The sequence below is a fragment of the Anthonomus grandis genome, chromosome 10, assembly GCF_022605725.1.
Source record: "Anthonomus grandis grandis chromosome 10, icAntGran1.3, whole genome shotgun sequence".
Taxonomy (NCBI): Eukaryota; Metazoa; Arthropoda; class Insecta; order Coleoptera; family Curculionidae; genus Anthonomus; species Anthonomus grandis.
The window spans coordinates 21,730,669-21,747,029 of NC_065555.1; the positions used below are offsets into that span (position 1 = coordinate 21,730,669).

At 31.7% G+C, this 16,361-nt stretch overlaps 1 protein-coding gene across 3 annotated transcripts in view; it reads left to right on the forward strand.

Annotated features, from left to right (window-relative positions):
- LOC126741170 (piezo-type mechanosensitive ion channel component-like) overlaps positions 1-16,151 on the forward strand; it is a 213,716-nt gene extending 197,565 nt beyond the window's left edge. For all 3 annotated transcript variants that reach the window (XM_050447517.1, XM_050447518.1, XM_050447519.1), the window contains 6 exons: positions 8,799-8,980; positions 9,033-9,290; positions 9,347-9,440; positions 9,520-9,672; positions 15,710-15,827; positions 15,885-16,151. In XM_050447517.1, the coding sequence (XP_050303474.1) occupies positions 8,799-8,980; positions 9,033-9,290; positions 9,347-9,440; positions 9,520-9,672; positions 15,710-15,827; positions 15,885-16,049 (970 nt within the window). In that variant the 3' untranslated portion in view covers positions 16,050-16,151. The remainder of the gene's footprint in view (positions 1-8,798; positions 8,981-9,032; positions 9,291-9,346; positions 9,441-9,519; positions 9,673-15,709; positions 15,828-15,884) is intronic.
- The last annotated feature ends 210 nt before the right edge of the window (positions 16,152-16,361 follow it).

The window sequence follows — 16,361 nt, forward strand, 5'->3', positions numbered from 1 at the left end:
TTGATCATGAGGATGTTTCATAAAGTGAAAACCAAAAGCACATTCCGGTTGAGCGAAAAAAATATCAATTTTTTTTCGTGTGAACCTTAAGTCGATTTTTTCTTATGTTTTTCCGTTTTCAGGTATTAATTTTATATCGTTTTCTCCACCGTAATTTATTGTAAAATATAATTCACAACTCGTAAATTTAGCTTATAAAATACATTTTCCCCTAACAATCCAAGAATAAGTTTGGCTCCACTAATTATTAAACTTTACATTCCATTTAGTTTTTTTGAATAGAAGGTTTGATTTAAATTATTTGTCTCAAGCAGCAATTTTTTTTTTCTTGCTCATCATCATGTTCGCTAACACGTCAACTCAATTAATCACATCACTTAAATCACTACTGTTAGAAAAATCCATATTATCAACCTCAAGAAAACATGTATGAATTAATAGAAAGAACGTGGAAAAAATCCCGTATGCATTTTTTACTTGCCGAAAAGCGGGAGATTTGTTTAAGGTCGCGGGAGTCGGGAGGTCAAGTAAAAAAGCGGGAGGCTCCCGCCTAAATCGGGAGGGTTGGCAACCCTACAACTCATACTATAAACAACTAGAAGGTACAGCCATGGGTAATTGCCTCTCTCCCTATCTAGCAGAGCTCTTTATGAACCGTTTTGAGTTAAATGCAAAAAATATATTCCAATACTTTCCACGAGTTTGGTTAAGACATGTTGATGGTGTGTTTGCCGTGTTCGACAAAAGTAAATGCAATATTGATACTTTTGCCGAACAAGTCAATAACTGTTTTCCATCTATTAAATTTACCTTCGAACAAGAAACAAATAATATAATAAGTTAGAATTTGATATTTATAGAAAAGAAAAAAATACTTTTAGATACATAACTAGTGAGTCTAGCCATTGTTTTCAACATAAAATGGCTAGCATGCATTTCTTGATAGATCATTTGGTCGAATTTCCTCTAAGTAATAGCAGATTTTATAAAGAAAAAGCAACAATTAAAACAATTGCTAGGGTCAATGGTCATGACGATAAGATTATTGATAAGCTAATTAGAAGACATAGGTTTAAAGTTAATCTTAAAAACTCTAACACATTTCAAAAAGATGAAAATAAAACTTTTGTTGCAATACCATACGATCCACCACGATCCTATCTTGACGAGAGGCTTTGATAGGGTTTTCAAAGACTTAGGTCTAAGAATGGTCTATCAAATAATCTATCTAAGTTTGGCCAAGTTACGAAATCTTTTAGGAAACCCAAAATATAAAATAAAGACCATTGAAAAGTCTGGCATCTATGAGATTAATTGCAACGATTGTGATAAAAAGTACATAGAAAAAACCAGAAGATCAATTAATGTCAGATTTAAAGAACATGTGGCTCATGTGAAATATGGAAAAGTTGAAAAGTCAAGGGTAGCTTAACATGTTTTAAATACTGGTCACTTAATAGGGATAAACAACTTAAAATTAAAATTAATAAAATTACTTAAACCAGTTAATAACAATAGAAAATGGATGCATGCGAAGATTAGCAATATTCAAAAATCAAAAAAAATACATTCTTTACAGGGATAATGGTCCAAACCCTTATAGTCAATTATATACAGGGTGTCCGGAAAAAGGAGGCCAATCCGCCGGCCACATATAGGTGGGACCAAAATAATGAGACTTTCGTTATGCCATTTTTTAATTGGGCGCTCGGTATTCAATATACAGGGCGTCAAAATGAGAAATATAAAATCGTTTTTTTTTCAATAAGTCGAGTGTTTCATAAGATATTAAATTAAAATTTGGTGTGGGGGGTTAACTTGAAACGAGAAATTATAATTATTACCTCGCAGAGGGCGCCACCTGCGGTATATTGCATGTGTTAAAAATGCCAAAACTTTTTTGTACCCCTGTATAATAAAGTTCTAGTAAAAAATTCTAATTATCCAATCTTTTCTTGTAAAAAAAGTATTCTTTGTAAATGTTGGCCTGAGAATCCGTTTATTAGATATCTTAATTTTACAAACTAGATACATTTTAACAAGTTAACAAAATAAACGTAAATTATTTTTTCTAAATTAATGCCAAATTACTTATTATAATAAAAATCATAGAATAATCACCCTAGATTATTTGTCTACGTGACCCCTATTTGTTTGTATACACATACGAGCCCTCTTTATTAATGAAAATCTAAGGCTTTGAAAAATATTTGGTTTCAACCTGAAATACTCTCCAGCTGCAATGATTCTTTCCCTTAAATTATCATGAAGTCTTTCATACATCCCCAAACATCCCCAAATCATCAAGCAAATCGGGCAGTATTTCTTGTAGAAACAACAGAAATTAATCATCAGCCAAATTACCTGGTAAAATGACAGGTCCTAAAAGAAAGTAATCCAGAACACCTACCTGCCCACTTGATAATGTGTCTCAACTATGGCCCTAGGATTCTCTTGATCCAATATGTGTGCGTTATGGATATTTGTCATGCTGTTTCTCGTGAACGTGGCCTCGTCAGTAAACAGAATCGCCCTATAAGGGCGATTAATAAATACATAATAAACATGTGGATTTTATAAAAATCCACATTTTTATTATTCATTTCACATAACCATGTACAAAAAGCAAGGCTTGCCTCGGGATCGTCGGGTATTCGGGTGAAGATGAAATGGGTAAAGTTGTTGATCTCCGTAAAATATTATATGTCTCGGTTTTCTCAATTCTCACCCGTTCAGCCAAAACCCTAGTACTATTGTTTGGTGATTCTTCGACAATTTTTTAAAATTTCTTCCTCTTGCCCTAATTGCACCGCACGAGGTCCGCCGCAATTACCCTTCTGTCTTTCGATGAAACTTCCAGTCTCCCTTAGGCAGTTAATCAAATTTAAAAAATATTTTCTTTTGGGATGAAATCGATTTGGGAATGTCTGGGTATAGCGTCTAGCGGCTAAACTAGCATTGGAGTCACATTTTCCTAGTTAAGAATTGACAGGTATTTACCGTTTACAATAATATTTAAAACTTGCCAAACATCAAAAACATATCCGCCATTTCGGAAAAGGGCGCATTTCTTGGTCTATGAATTATTATGGTTTTATAAATTGTAAGAAAACACACTAAATACAAATATGTAATTAAAAACGTAGATTTATTTTAGTAGTAATTGAGAAGCTTGTAAAGTGCGTCAGAAGCGTCTAAATTTGTTACTTTGACAGTACGTAAAAAGTTATTGGATCCCGAGGTCAGCCAATTTGTTTAGAAAGAAGTATCTAGATTTTAAAATTAAGATATCTAATAAACGGATTCTCAGGCCGACATTTACTAAGAATACTTTTTTTACAGGAAAAGATTGGATAATTAGAATTTTTTACTAGAACTTTATTATATAGGGAAACAAAAAAGTTTTGGTATTTTTAACACATGCAATATACCGCAGGTGGCGCCCTCTGCAAGGTATAGCTAATCCGTGAACGGATTTCAATTTCTCGTTCCAAAAAAACTCTCTCGTACCAAATTTTAATTTATTATCTTATGAAACACTCAACTTATTTAAAAAAAAAAATTCTATATTTCTTATTTTGACGCTCTGTATATTGAATATAGAGCGCCCAATTAAAAAATGGCATAACGAAAGTCGCATTATTTTGGTCCACCCCATATGTGGCCGGCGGATTAGCCTCCTTTTTCCGGACACCCTGTAGTTTAGTTAATGTTTAAGATTTGTTTGGCTATGCCATAGCGTAATTAAAAAAAGTCTAGTTGTTCATGCTTCATTGCCTTTTCCGCTCTATTAGTTACATGATTAGTATATAAGGAGATTTGTAAGTAGTTTTAGTTTAGTTTTAATTTCCTCCCGAAGATACAAATATTCCTAGCAAATCACGTGTCGAAAGTAAAAAGAAGAGTCTTGATTAGTGGTAAAACTGTCTCGTAATTTCAGTTTTTCATGTCTAACATATCACGATAATAAGCTATAGCCTCCTTATTTTATGGCTATCTATTAGTTTTTGTACTGGCAGCATTTTGTAAGGATGATATCCATATTTATGTATCACTCTGATTGTTCTTTCCAGAACATTTAAAGTATCTACTAGCATCTACGGCTGATAATGAATTATTTCTAATAATTAAATTAAAAAAAATATATATAATATAAAAATCAAAGCATAAATTATATTTGCAAATTTTAACAATTTCTTTTGTTAGCGAATTAAGAAAGAAATATGGTTAAAAATATATGGCTTTATTTCTTTTAACCTAATTCAACCTAAAACTTTCATAAAAAAATCAAGTTAATGAGTTAAAAAATCTTTAAAGACGTCAAATAAATCAGATATGCATTTATCGCTATTTTGCTAATAGATACATATTTTGGACTAAAAATTTAGATAGACGTATGTCTGTTCTTGAAAAAAATTACAGCTTGTCTTAGGATCATACTTTATATTGCAAAATTTAGCAAAGAATATGTGTAGTTATTAACGATTTCATGTTTAAAACAAATAATGTAAGTAATTAAATTAGTAAAAAAGTTAAAAATGAGATTAAATGTTCCTAGTAATAAAATAACACTTTATTAAATAATGGACAAAAACTTAAAAAACCTAACAACTGCTTAAAATTTTGCTAGTATTTTGCTCTATGAATTTTCTGGCTCTCAAAACAAGTTGATTTACTTACTTTCAAAAAAAAACTCTAAATTATTTTGCATGCATCCTCGATTCGGTAAAAAAAGTTTCTCTTAACTGGTAATATCTGCGGTATAAACTTTGGATTTGAGATGTCGCCAAAGGCTATATTCGACAGAATTAAACTGAGGCGTTCGAGAATGCCATTGATTAGGACTGCCTCTGCCTATTGTCAAAAAAAAGGGAAGGAGAGACCACATTTTACTTTACTTACGTATGATGCGGTAAATTCACAAAATAGTAGGATTGGTATACAAATAATCCTTATTGGTTTTCATGAAGTCATACACGATTTACAAAAAATATATATTTAGGCACGTCTTGTAATAAAATGTTTCCACCCTTTTTCCCATTAAATTTTCACAGTATTTATTAAACGAAATTAATTTAAAAGAAGTTTATTAAGTTAAACAAGATCCCCGATCTTACATCATTGGACTTCTTTCTAATTTAATTACTAATTTAAAATCAATATAATACGAAAAGATGCCAAGACTAGGAAGATAAAGTCTCCTGATAATGTTTCCTGACATCAAACTTATGTTAAATATATTTTATGACCCTGTATATTTTGTATAAACAAAACGTAAATGAAAACATGGAACACAAAATTAACACCCATTTATTAAATGATTGTCAAATTGTTAAATTTGTTTTATGTTATAGAACATTTTCTGTGTGCGTACTGCGTATTATAAGAAATAAGCGGACATAATGCGGATCTGTATTGCATAAAGTTCGATACATTACGCTAAAAAAATACATATTCTGGCATTAGGATCAGTCGTAGATGGCGCTCCTTGAATAAACAAACGGTGCGTGCCTATGTCCTCAAATTTTTAATAAGTTTTCCTAGTAAAAGATTTGTAAGAATAAATTTTATTGCGAATTCTATCTAGTAACACTAGTTCAGCTACCATGGTATTAAGTCGTGGAGACCTGGAATCCATTAGAAAGGTGTTTGCCGAGGAATCTCAGAGCGGCGAATTTTATCAGAAATTGGTCGATGGCATTTTTGGTAAGATAGAGGAAAAATTTAAGGAAAAACTAAAGAAAATGGAACAGGAACTTTCATCGACAAAAAAAGAAGTTAATGACCTACGCATAGAATATAAAACAGTGACCTTCGTGAATCAGATATTAATAGGTGTTTTCGCATGAAACAAAATATGCCGGGCCACAATGATAAGCCACCAATCGTGATGGTAGAATTTTTCGATGTAAACAAAAAATCTGTATTGTTAAAGAACCGAAAACATCTCAAAAATACGGGTGTCGTGTTACAGGAGGATCTTACTAAAATAAGACAGATGTTACTTAAAAGTGCCGCGAATAAATTCTCAAAACAAAATGTGTGGTGTATACATGGGTATATCTATATTAAACATCGGGGCATTGTGCACAGAGTTCAGGACGAAGATGGCTTAAATTCCATTTAAACAAGGTACTCTTTAGCAAATCGTTATATCAATTACCATAGATTTATAGTAAGAATTTCTAGGGTGGTGGAATTCTTTTTATACTATATATTTTTTTTCCTTTTGCTCTTGTTATTTTACCACTAATTTGCAATATGTATTATTGCCTAGGTTTAAACTTATTACATATATATATATATATATATATATATATATATATATATATATATATATATATATATATATATATATAGAAAATAATTTGAATTTATATATATATACTTTTTTTATATGTGCAAATGTGCAAATATGTTTATATGTTATAGGTCTATTTATTTATAGGGTCAGAGGCACTTATGATAAACTTCTTTTTGTTTATTTTTTCTTAGATTTCCTTCTTGTGCCAATTTAACCTAATTTAGAAGTTTTTTTCCTTTTTTTTTAATTTGATTTGTTTTTCTTTTGTTTTGTTATAATTTGTTGGTCTGCTGTGTATTTTTGGTAAACTGATATGGAAGCTAATACGGTTAAAAATGTTAATTTTTGGCATCTAAATGTCCGATCACTGTTTACAGGCTTTGATCATTTTGTAAATTTAATTACGTTAACCAATACTGACATTATGTGTATTTCTGAAAGCTGGCTGAGCGATTCTGAGGCTGATAATTTTCTGATCCCGAACTACAAATTATATGTAAAGAATACACGTGGTAGGGGTGGGGGCGTGGCTATCTATGTACGACACATTTTTGAAAGCTCTTTAGTTTTTGCTGACATTGACTTTTCTGATGATTTAGAGTGTTTGTTTATTAAAGTAAATATAGGCAAAACAATTTTTCTTGTTGGAGCAGTCTATAGACCACCAAGGTCAGATTTAGGGCGTTGTGTTGAATGTTTTGATGATATATCATCACATGCATGTCTACAGTATGAGAATATTATCATCCTGGGTGATGTTAATGTTAATCATTTTACAAATAATATTTTACTTGATTGTCTTACAGCTTATGATTTTACTCAGTTAATAAATGAGCCTACTCGTATTGCTGCTATGGCACAAACACTCATTGATGTAAAGTATTAAAAAAGTTTATACAGCCGCAAATTTATGACTTTCTCACCTCCAATAATATTATTCCGCATAAGCAATCTGGGTTTAGAAAACAGCATAGCACGACATCTGTCTTACTAAACGTTACCCAAGAGATAATTTCTGCAATGGATAAAGGTGACTCCACAGCACTTATAATGCTTGATTTTTCCAAAGCATTTGACACTTTGGATCATCATTTGCTTTTGGCAAAATTGGCTTATTATGGCTTTGATAATGTTTCCCAAATGTTTTTTAAATCCTACTTATGCAACAGAAGGCAAATGGTGGTCTTGGAAGATCAGACTTTTTCAAATATCAAATATATAACATCTGGGGTACCTCAGGGATTTGTTTTGGGACCTCTCTTATTTCTGATGTATGTTTCGGATTTGTTTAAAGTTGTAAAATACTGCCAGATCCAGGGGTTCGCGGATGATATGCAAATTTATCATTCTTTTAAAGCTGAATCTGTATTGGAGGCATCAAATAAAATAAACGACGATCTTTCTAGAATTTCCTTCTTTTCCTCTCAAAATAATTTAAAACTCAATCCTTCAAAGTGTTGTGTTATGTGCTTTACTTCTAAGAACAAAAAAAGAATAGCATTGGACGGTTTAAAGCTTTTTGTGGGAGGTAATCAGCTAAGTATGGTTAAATGTGCAAAAAATCTTGGATTGCTTTTGGATGATGAATTGCGCTTTAAGTTACACGTTTCTAATGTTATTAAAAAGTCATACTATTCTTTAAAGCCATTGTATGCAAACAGAAATATAATTAATTTTAAGGTAAGGAAAAAACTGTGTGAGTCTTTAGTATTACCTATTATGAATTACTGCAATATTGTTTATTATCCATGTTTAGACAAAATCACTGCGTACCGTTTGCAAAAGCTGCAAAATCAATGCTGCAGATATATTTATGGACTAAGAAAGTATGATAGAGTCTCTGCAAGGCTGTGTGAACTTGGTTGGCTGCGCGTGGAAAATCTATTCTCTTTGCAAATGGCGGTTTTTGTGCATAGACTGCTAGCGTCGTCTACTCCTCCCTACCTCCGCAAAAAACTTACTTTTCGGAAAAATTTACATGATGCAAATCTGAGATTTATAAATAAGTTGTCAATTCCTAGATATCGAACAGCCTTCTTTCGTCGTAGTTTTATGTATAATGCTGTGGCAATTTACAATGACCTTGTTCCGCATCCTATAAAAGAAATGTCAGTGGCGGGTTTCAAGAAAAAACTAAAGCTGCATTTTTTAACAAAACGGAATAGCTAAATTGTCAGTAGGTATTTCTTATTTTATAATTTTTTGTTTTTTATGGACCAATGGGTATATATCTGTTTATTTTTATATTAATATTAGTGTTACCATTACAAATGTTAATTTTTTTTCTTTCTGTTGTGCTATCTAAAATAATTTTGCTTACTTTTTTTAAATAGGTTAAGTAGATTAGCCTTTGGCTAGACTTCGCCTATATACACTATTGAAAAGTACAAATAAAGCCATTATTTATTTATTTATTAGGAAACTAAAGGTTTTTTTGAATAAAAATCAGTTAATATGAAGAATTAATAAATAATCTCTTAATAAAACCTTCTAGATTAACATCAGAAGAGTACCGAAACCTTAGTTCAAACTTTAATAGCATCAGCGCCTCCAAAGATATCTTTGATACATTTAAAGCGGAAGATATAGTGGTGATAAAATGGACAGGGTACAGTTTTACTCCATGGGATATGTCTCCGGGTTCCGTTTCAGAAATTTGTAAACTTTTAGAAAGCAGTAAGTAAAAAAATTAATTACTTATTTACTTTTAAAGGCTAATTATTTCTAGGCTATATCTTTACTATTACTTTTGAACTATCTTACATTCACATTGATGAAAAAGGGGATGAGACTAAGCACAATTATAGAGACATTATTGAAATACCACCGTTACCCAATGCAAATCGAGGAATATTATTGAATATTTTAAAAAATAAAAGCGAAGATGTCCTTACTTTACCCCTAGTTTTCCCAAAGTTCTTGATGATTTCGGGAGGTGGAGAAGCACAATCCCTTCAACTTATGGAAAGTGGGGAACACACGAAAGGTTCATATTTAAGGTATTGATTAAATGAAAGTTCTCAAAAGACATTCTCTTTCTAGAATCGGACAATATTAACTTAGATATCCGAGATGCAAACAAATACAGAAATATGTTACTTACACTACGTCGTAGCCAAGAAACGGAACAATATTGGTACATTCGAAAGCTTTTATTAGTCTTTATAATTTAATTTCCATTAAATAAAACAAAAAACAATGTTTTACTGTTACAGGTTCGAAATACAAGAAGAATGCAATATGGAAGACCCCAACTACAAGTTTTATCTTAAAAATTTAGTGTATAACGACTGCAATTATGTAATAATATATGTGTTCAGTGAAAAGGTCTTCTCTGGAAATATTATTAATTTCCTTACAAAAGGAGGGTAAGTGAAGAATTAATACTAATACTTTTTTCTATATTAGGCTACAAAATCGTTAACTACAATTTGCTATTAAACATTATTTCACTACCCTAGGAATGCAAGGTTGCACGAAATTTTATATCTATGTCTATTTTTCATCTCTTCCATACCAAAAGAAAAAGAAAACCAGAAAGGTATCAATAGTATAATATAGATTAACAATATATATTTTTTTTAAATGATATAATAAACAAAAAACAACAGACGAAGTCTTAACTAAAAAGCTGCTTTTACCAATACAGTGACAATCTATATTCCACCTAATAAATTTGGCATATGGGCTTAAAATTTAAAAAAAAAACATATGTATATACAAAAAAAAAATTTATATAGGGAACCTCTGATTAAGTCGGCATTATTGTTGTATTTTTGAATATTTAAGATACAGGGTCGGTGAAGTTAGCAAACTAGTAGGATTTTTTTCTATTGATTAAAATGGTAAAAACAAAAAAAATTAAACATTGCGTTTTCGAGAAAATGTGAAAAATTTACCTTTGTTAAATGATATTTCCTATACATTTTTACATAAATCAAAAGATAATAACTTTCTCCAGTCTTAGCTGTTAAAAAGATTTTTTAACACTAAAGCGGTCTTTACTTTTGGTTTTAACCACCCCTCGCTTGGACAGGCTAAATGATTTAGTCATACTTATATTAGGTAGATCAGTCTGTTTGACCGGAAGATTCGCCAACCCTCGAGATGCTTAATACCTTTAACATGACTCTCAAGTCTTAAATCTTCATTCAATTAGGCTCAAATTTCGAGCTGTTGAAACAAACGGTAATGTTTATTATTTATTTTTAATTTAAGCTTTTTTATTAAAACTCGTTTTTAAAACGTCTGACTTTCTACAGTTCAAAAGACGATTACGTTGAAAGTAAGGAACGTACCATAGATATTTGTGGAACCCCGGATTTGTTGGAGGTCACATTAAATGAGTATCCACCAATTTCAACCGTTTGAAATCTATCCGATAAATACATAAGAACCTAGAAGCTTCGCTGAAATATTTTAAAAATTATATAAATTTAATTTAGAGTAAAGGAAAAGTTGATCCAAAGTATCCAGCTTCAGAAAAATCCCAGAGTACAAGTTTTTATTTTTTAACGAATAACAATAATATCGACATACCTCACTTTGCCGGCACTGTGGCACTGTGTGTGACGGCACGCGCTATTATTTTTTTCATAACTTATTATGGCTATTTATACTCCTTCCTTTTAAAGTTAAAATTATTCAATGGTTTTATGATTTGTTTTTAATTACATTTGAAAATAGTCGATTTCATGTGAAAAAACAATTTAAATGTGGTTTAGAATTTTGATCCCTTTGTTTTCATATAGTAGGAGAGCTAGTGAACCCTCCGACTAACGATCTTCCTGTAAGGCTAGAAATTTGTGGAGTGATGAGTCATAGTACACCAAGGCCAACAACAATGACCTGGCAGGCATCAGCACTGCACGCCATTAGCCCTTTTATTTTTTTAAATGTAAAATAAATAAGATAAAAAAACTTACTTCTGTAAGCTTCAAAATTTAATACAATTTAGTTTATTTATTGATAATTATGGAAAAAAATTGACAGGCGATTTTAGTAAGCAAAAGTATCTACCAGGTGAATTGAAAGATGCATAGTTTAGGGGGTGAAATAAACTTTCTCCTGTAAAGTTGAAATTTAAGTATGTGTTTGAGTAAGTCTTTTCAAATAAATGTGTACAATGACAGGCGATTCTGAACAGCATAAGACCTTGACAGGCGAGGAGAAAGATGCTGAGAGAGTGCGAGTAAGAGGCGTAACGTGAATGCATATAGTGTGAAATAGCTTCGATCGCAGTACAAGATTATTTATTAAATTTTATAGAATCAAGCGAAAAGTGGAAAGAAAAATTTATTACCGAATGTTCACTGAATGGAAAAAGATTTGAAGAAACAATTAAACAGGTGAAAATTATGAATTTTGCCTCTGAAAAAAAGAACAAAATCAAAGCAGGTGGTAAGGTTCATGAAATCCGCTTCCAACGTGATTTATTTGGCCGTCTGCTAGCGCTGTCAATACAATGTCAGATCGATGTAGAAAAAACATTATCATACCCCATTACATATGTTCCAATGTCACTGTGTCATGAAGATGGAACAATACATAAAACTCAAAAATCAGTAATGGTTAAAGTTTTGAAGGCAAACGTTAGCAGTGACGAAGTACCAGGGGCCGTATTTTCGAAACCATGCGAGAATCTTCGAATGCGAACAAAGTCGAGCGGCAAAATTCGCACACGAATTAAAAAGTGCATTTTTGAACAGCATTCGAAATTTCATTCGCATGCGAACATGAAATGTAGTGGCAACGTAGCAAAGTCGAGTGCTATTGGAGGCCGTGTCAACCGGGATGAAGACGATAAAGATTTTTTAACCTAACCTAAAATGTAAGTTTAAAAACATCAGGGAATTTTGAGGTTTTTTCATGGCGTTTCTTGGATTTTTGCGAATTGACTTTTTTTTTAATGAATTAAAAAAATTAAAAATATTGCGGTTTTGTGTCGAGCGAGCGAAAGAAAGAACTAATTTCATTTATGGAAGAGCACCCGGAATTAAAGTCGGGCAAATTCACCCAACATTTTTCGGCTAAAACTGCACAAGCCTTGTGGATAAAACTAGCGGACAGATTATACAGTCTCTGGAGCACATAAAGAGCACATCATCGTAATAAGCTTAATCATTCGATCGTAATAGGCTTGCTTAATCTATATAATTTATTAAATTGAGCATCTGCATACATTTCAAATGGGTCAAGAAATGAAGAGTACATCCTATTCCTTCTATCTGCCAGAGTTTTAGTCTCTTCCAGTGCATCGACGACGTTTCTTTGCACAAGATTGTTTAATCTTGCCATTTGATTATTGTTATTTTTTTTTCAATAAACAACAAAAAACACTACGAAAATACTTAACCAACTCACAAATTAAAAAAAAACAAAGCTAGTTTAAAATCAAAACAAGACGAGTGGCAGAATCGCACACGAACTTTGAAATTCGAATGGTATATACCCATTCGACACACCGTATGCGAAAAAGTTCGCATACGAAGCGGTCAAAAATACGAATATCGATTTTTCGTGCGAAATCCTCTAAATTCGTATGCGAATCAAAGTCGAATGGTTTCAAAAATACGACCCCAGGACGTTTTAATGTTGTTATTTTCGATGGATGCTTCTTGCTGCATTCATTTAAAAATATCCCAAAAACGTTCGGTGGTATTTCGAAAAAAATTATGTCGATATTAACAGCTACACATGCTTCACGAGTTGATATTATTTTCGACCAATATTTTTCGCCGTCCATTAAAGATTATGAACGAGCCCAACGCCATGAAGTACGGAATAAAAATTATTTAATTACTGGTCCAGAACAAGTTAGACCTGTTGATTTCATTAAAGAACTTCGCAATATACAATTCAAAGAAGCTTTTGTGGATTTTTTAATTACACACTGGAGCTCTATTGAAATGACAACATTCATCGGGAATACCATAATAAATTTAAATTACAAAGAATGCTATACTTATAGTGTCCACAACAACTCTGTTATTTTCAATGTCAACGAAAATTTATCATGCCAACATCATGAGGAAGCCGATACAAAAATAATATACCATATATACCAAATGGATGAAGATGTATCCGACGTGTTAATAAAAACGTGCGACACAGACATTTTAATACTTATGCTCGGCAACATGGACCATCTCCGCAATAATCATTTAAAAATCTACATGGAATATGGCACCAACAATTTCAAAAAATGGATAAATGTTTCTGAATTGTTTGAAAAATTATTACCCTCGGTATGCCAAAGCTTACCAGGATTTCATGCATTGACCGGTTGTGATTTTAACCCATCGTTTTTAAGAAGAGGAAAAAAAAGACCTTTTAAAATATTAGAAAAATCTCATCAGTATCAAAAGGCATTTGCAGCATTAGGAAATGTAGAAATAATAGAGAAGAAAGAAGATATTTTTCCAATACTTGAGAAATTTGTGTACCAAATGTACGGATCAAAATGTCAAAGATTGGATAACGCACGTTATGAGAAGTTCCTTGCCACATATGACACGAAAAATATCAACATATTTATGCAAAAAATAATTGGTTATGATTCATCAAATCTACTTCCGTTCCAACGCGAACTGCAACAATTATTAAGAGCTGCATATATTTCAAATATCTGGCGGAATAGTCATTTAAAGGAACCAACGTTTCTTACCCCTGAAAATAATGGTTGGAACTTAATCGATGGTCACTACGATTTCAATTGGTTTGAGGGAGATACGGTTCCTGCATCTGTATACGACATACTTTTACAAGACCCTACTAATGCTGATACTGCCGAAGCACAGTCAACTGAAACTGAAGATTACATTTCAGGTAACACACAGTTATTTGATTTAATAAGATTCAATATACAGTCTTACGTAATTGAGCGCGATATTCAATTCTTAATAACATTATTAATTAATTAAAATATTTTTTTCTTTTCAGAGGAGGAAAACGATATCGAAGAGTCGGATTATGATGGAAGAAGTAGTAGTGAAGAAGTGTCAGATGATGATGATAATTAATGTAAAAAATAATGTAGATTACAAAACAAATAATAAAAAATATTGCATCTATAATTTTTAATTTTATTTAATAACATTCACACTCTATGCATTCACGTTACGCCTCTTACTCGCACGCTCTCAGCATCTTTTCCCTCGCCTGTCAAGGTCTCATGCTGTTCAGAACCGCCTGTCATTGTACACATTTATTTGAAAAGACTTACTCAAACATATACTTAAATTTCAACTTTACAGGAGAAAGTTTATTTCACCCCCTAAACTATGCACCTTTCAATTCACCTGGTAGATATTTTTGCTTACTAAAATCGCCTGTCAATTTTTTTCTATAATTATCAATAAACAAACTAAATTGTATTAAATTTTGAAGCGTACAGAAGTAAGTTTTTTATCTTATTTATTTTACATTTTAAAAAATAAAAGGGCTAATGGCGTGCAGGGCTGATGCCTGCCAGGTCATTGTTGTTGGCTTTGGTGTACTATGACTCATCACTCCACAAATTTCTAGCCTTACAGGAAGACCGTTAGTCGGAGGATTCACCAGCTCTTGGACTAATAATTTTACTAAATGCCAGACCAAAGTGCAGGAACCTTCTATCTAAAGGATCCAGTAGCAATAACGACTGAAGAAATGGTTTGTAGTGACCTAGAAGTGTATTCAACAACCATAAAACTGTTATCAATATTTGGGAGGTACAAATGTTTTAAATATTTTAAAACTCAAGAGATATTTTTCAAAGACCATACTCAGTGTCCTCAAAAATTAAATGTTTGGGCTGATATTTTAGTCGTTCATATTATAAACCCATTTTACTTTTATATACCCAATTTTAATTTTTTTTAATTCAGTCGTTTTATTTCTGAAATATGTGACTTTTAGCTTTTAGCTCATTAGGCGCTATGCTGGCAAGGCAAATTTAATATCAAGCTATCAAATGGTATGGCTGCTATTATAGCCACTATCTATGATGCTGTTATTTTCTGTGCTATCTGAGGAACTATAAACTACTCCTAATACCTTCACTTTTTTAATCGTGTCTGGCACCAATTGGCATCTTTTTTAACGACACTCTACCAACACAACTTCAAGCATACAGGGTCCAAAACTCCCCTCTAAGCCAAATAGTAAAAAGAACCCAGCGGACCTCAGCAAAGCTAAATACTTAATATGGTCTAGCTTAAGGTCACAGTTTGCTGGACTAGTTAATCACTGTATTTTCTGATATGTTTCAACTTTAATAACAGTTTCTACCGTAAAACTGTTTTATATAAAAAATGGTGATATTTACCTAAATGATTGTTGTCTAGTATTACTTTTTTTATTTCTTACGCCCTCACTCAAAATTTTTTTGCTAAAAATTAGTATTAATATTATTTTTTATTACAGAATTCTTGGCCTATATTTGTTATATTTTATGATTGTCGTGAGTGTATTAAAAATGTTTCGATCTGACATTAATGAATTTGTGTATGGTGACCTACCTAATTCTAAAATTCTAATGAGGGTGAGTTATAGGATCAGCTAAAATGAATTTTCGCTAACGTTTAAATTAATTTTGTAGAAATGCATTGAATTACACATCGCACGAGATTACAGGAATTTTCACCTTGAACGAGAAATTTTCGAGGAATTGGTTAGCATTTTTCGGTCTTCCGAATTATTAATTAAGGTTAGCCGATATGAAGATAGCAACTATAATCCTACATTTATCATGCCTGATGAATAAGTTTACGTTAATGTATTTTGTAATTTGCTGTAATTGTGGAATGTAAAAATGTTATCTGCCAATTTTTTATTTGATTAATATATTATTTGTTTAAAAAAATAATTAATATTTGAAGTATTTGAAAAATTGAAAAATAATTAATATTAATATTATATTTGAAGTTCTAACCCTTGTGAGTTATTACTTTATGCTACACGCTGCCATTTGTCATTAGCAAACTTCTCAAATATTTGATAACATTTTCGGTTCTCACTGATAAAGTTTAAAATTTAAGGTTACAATTCAGAATGTTTACATAACCGAATAGAACTG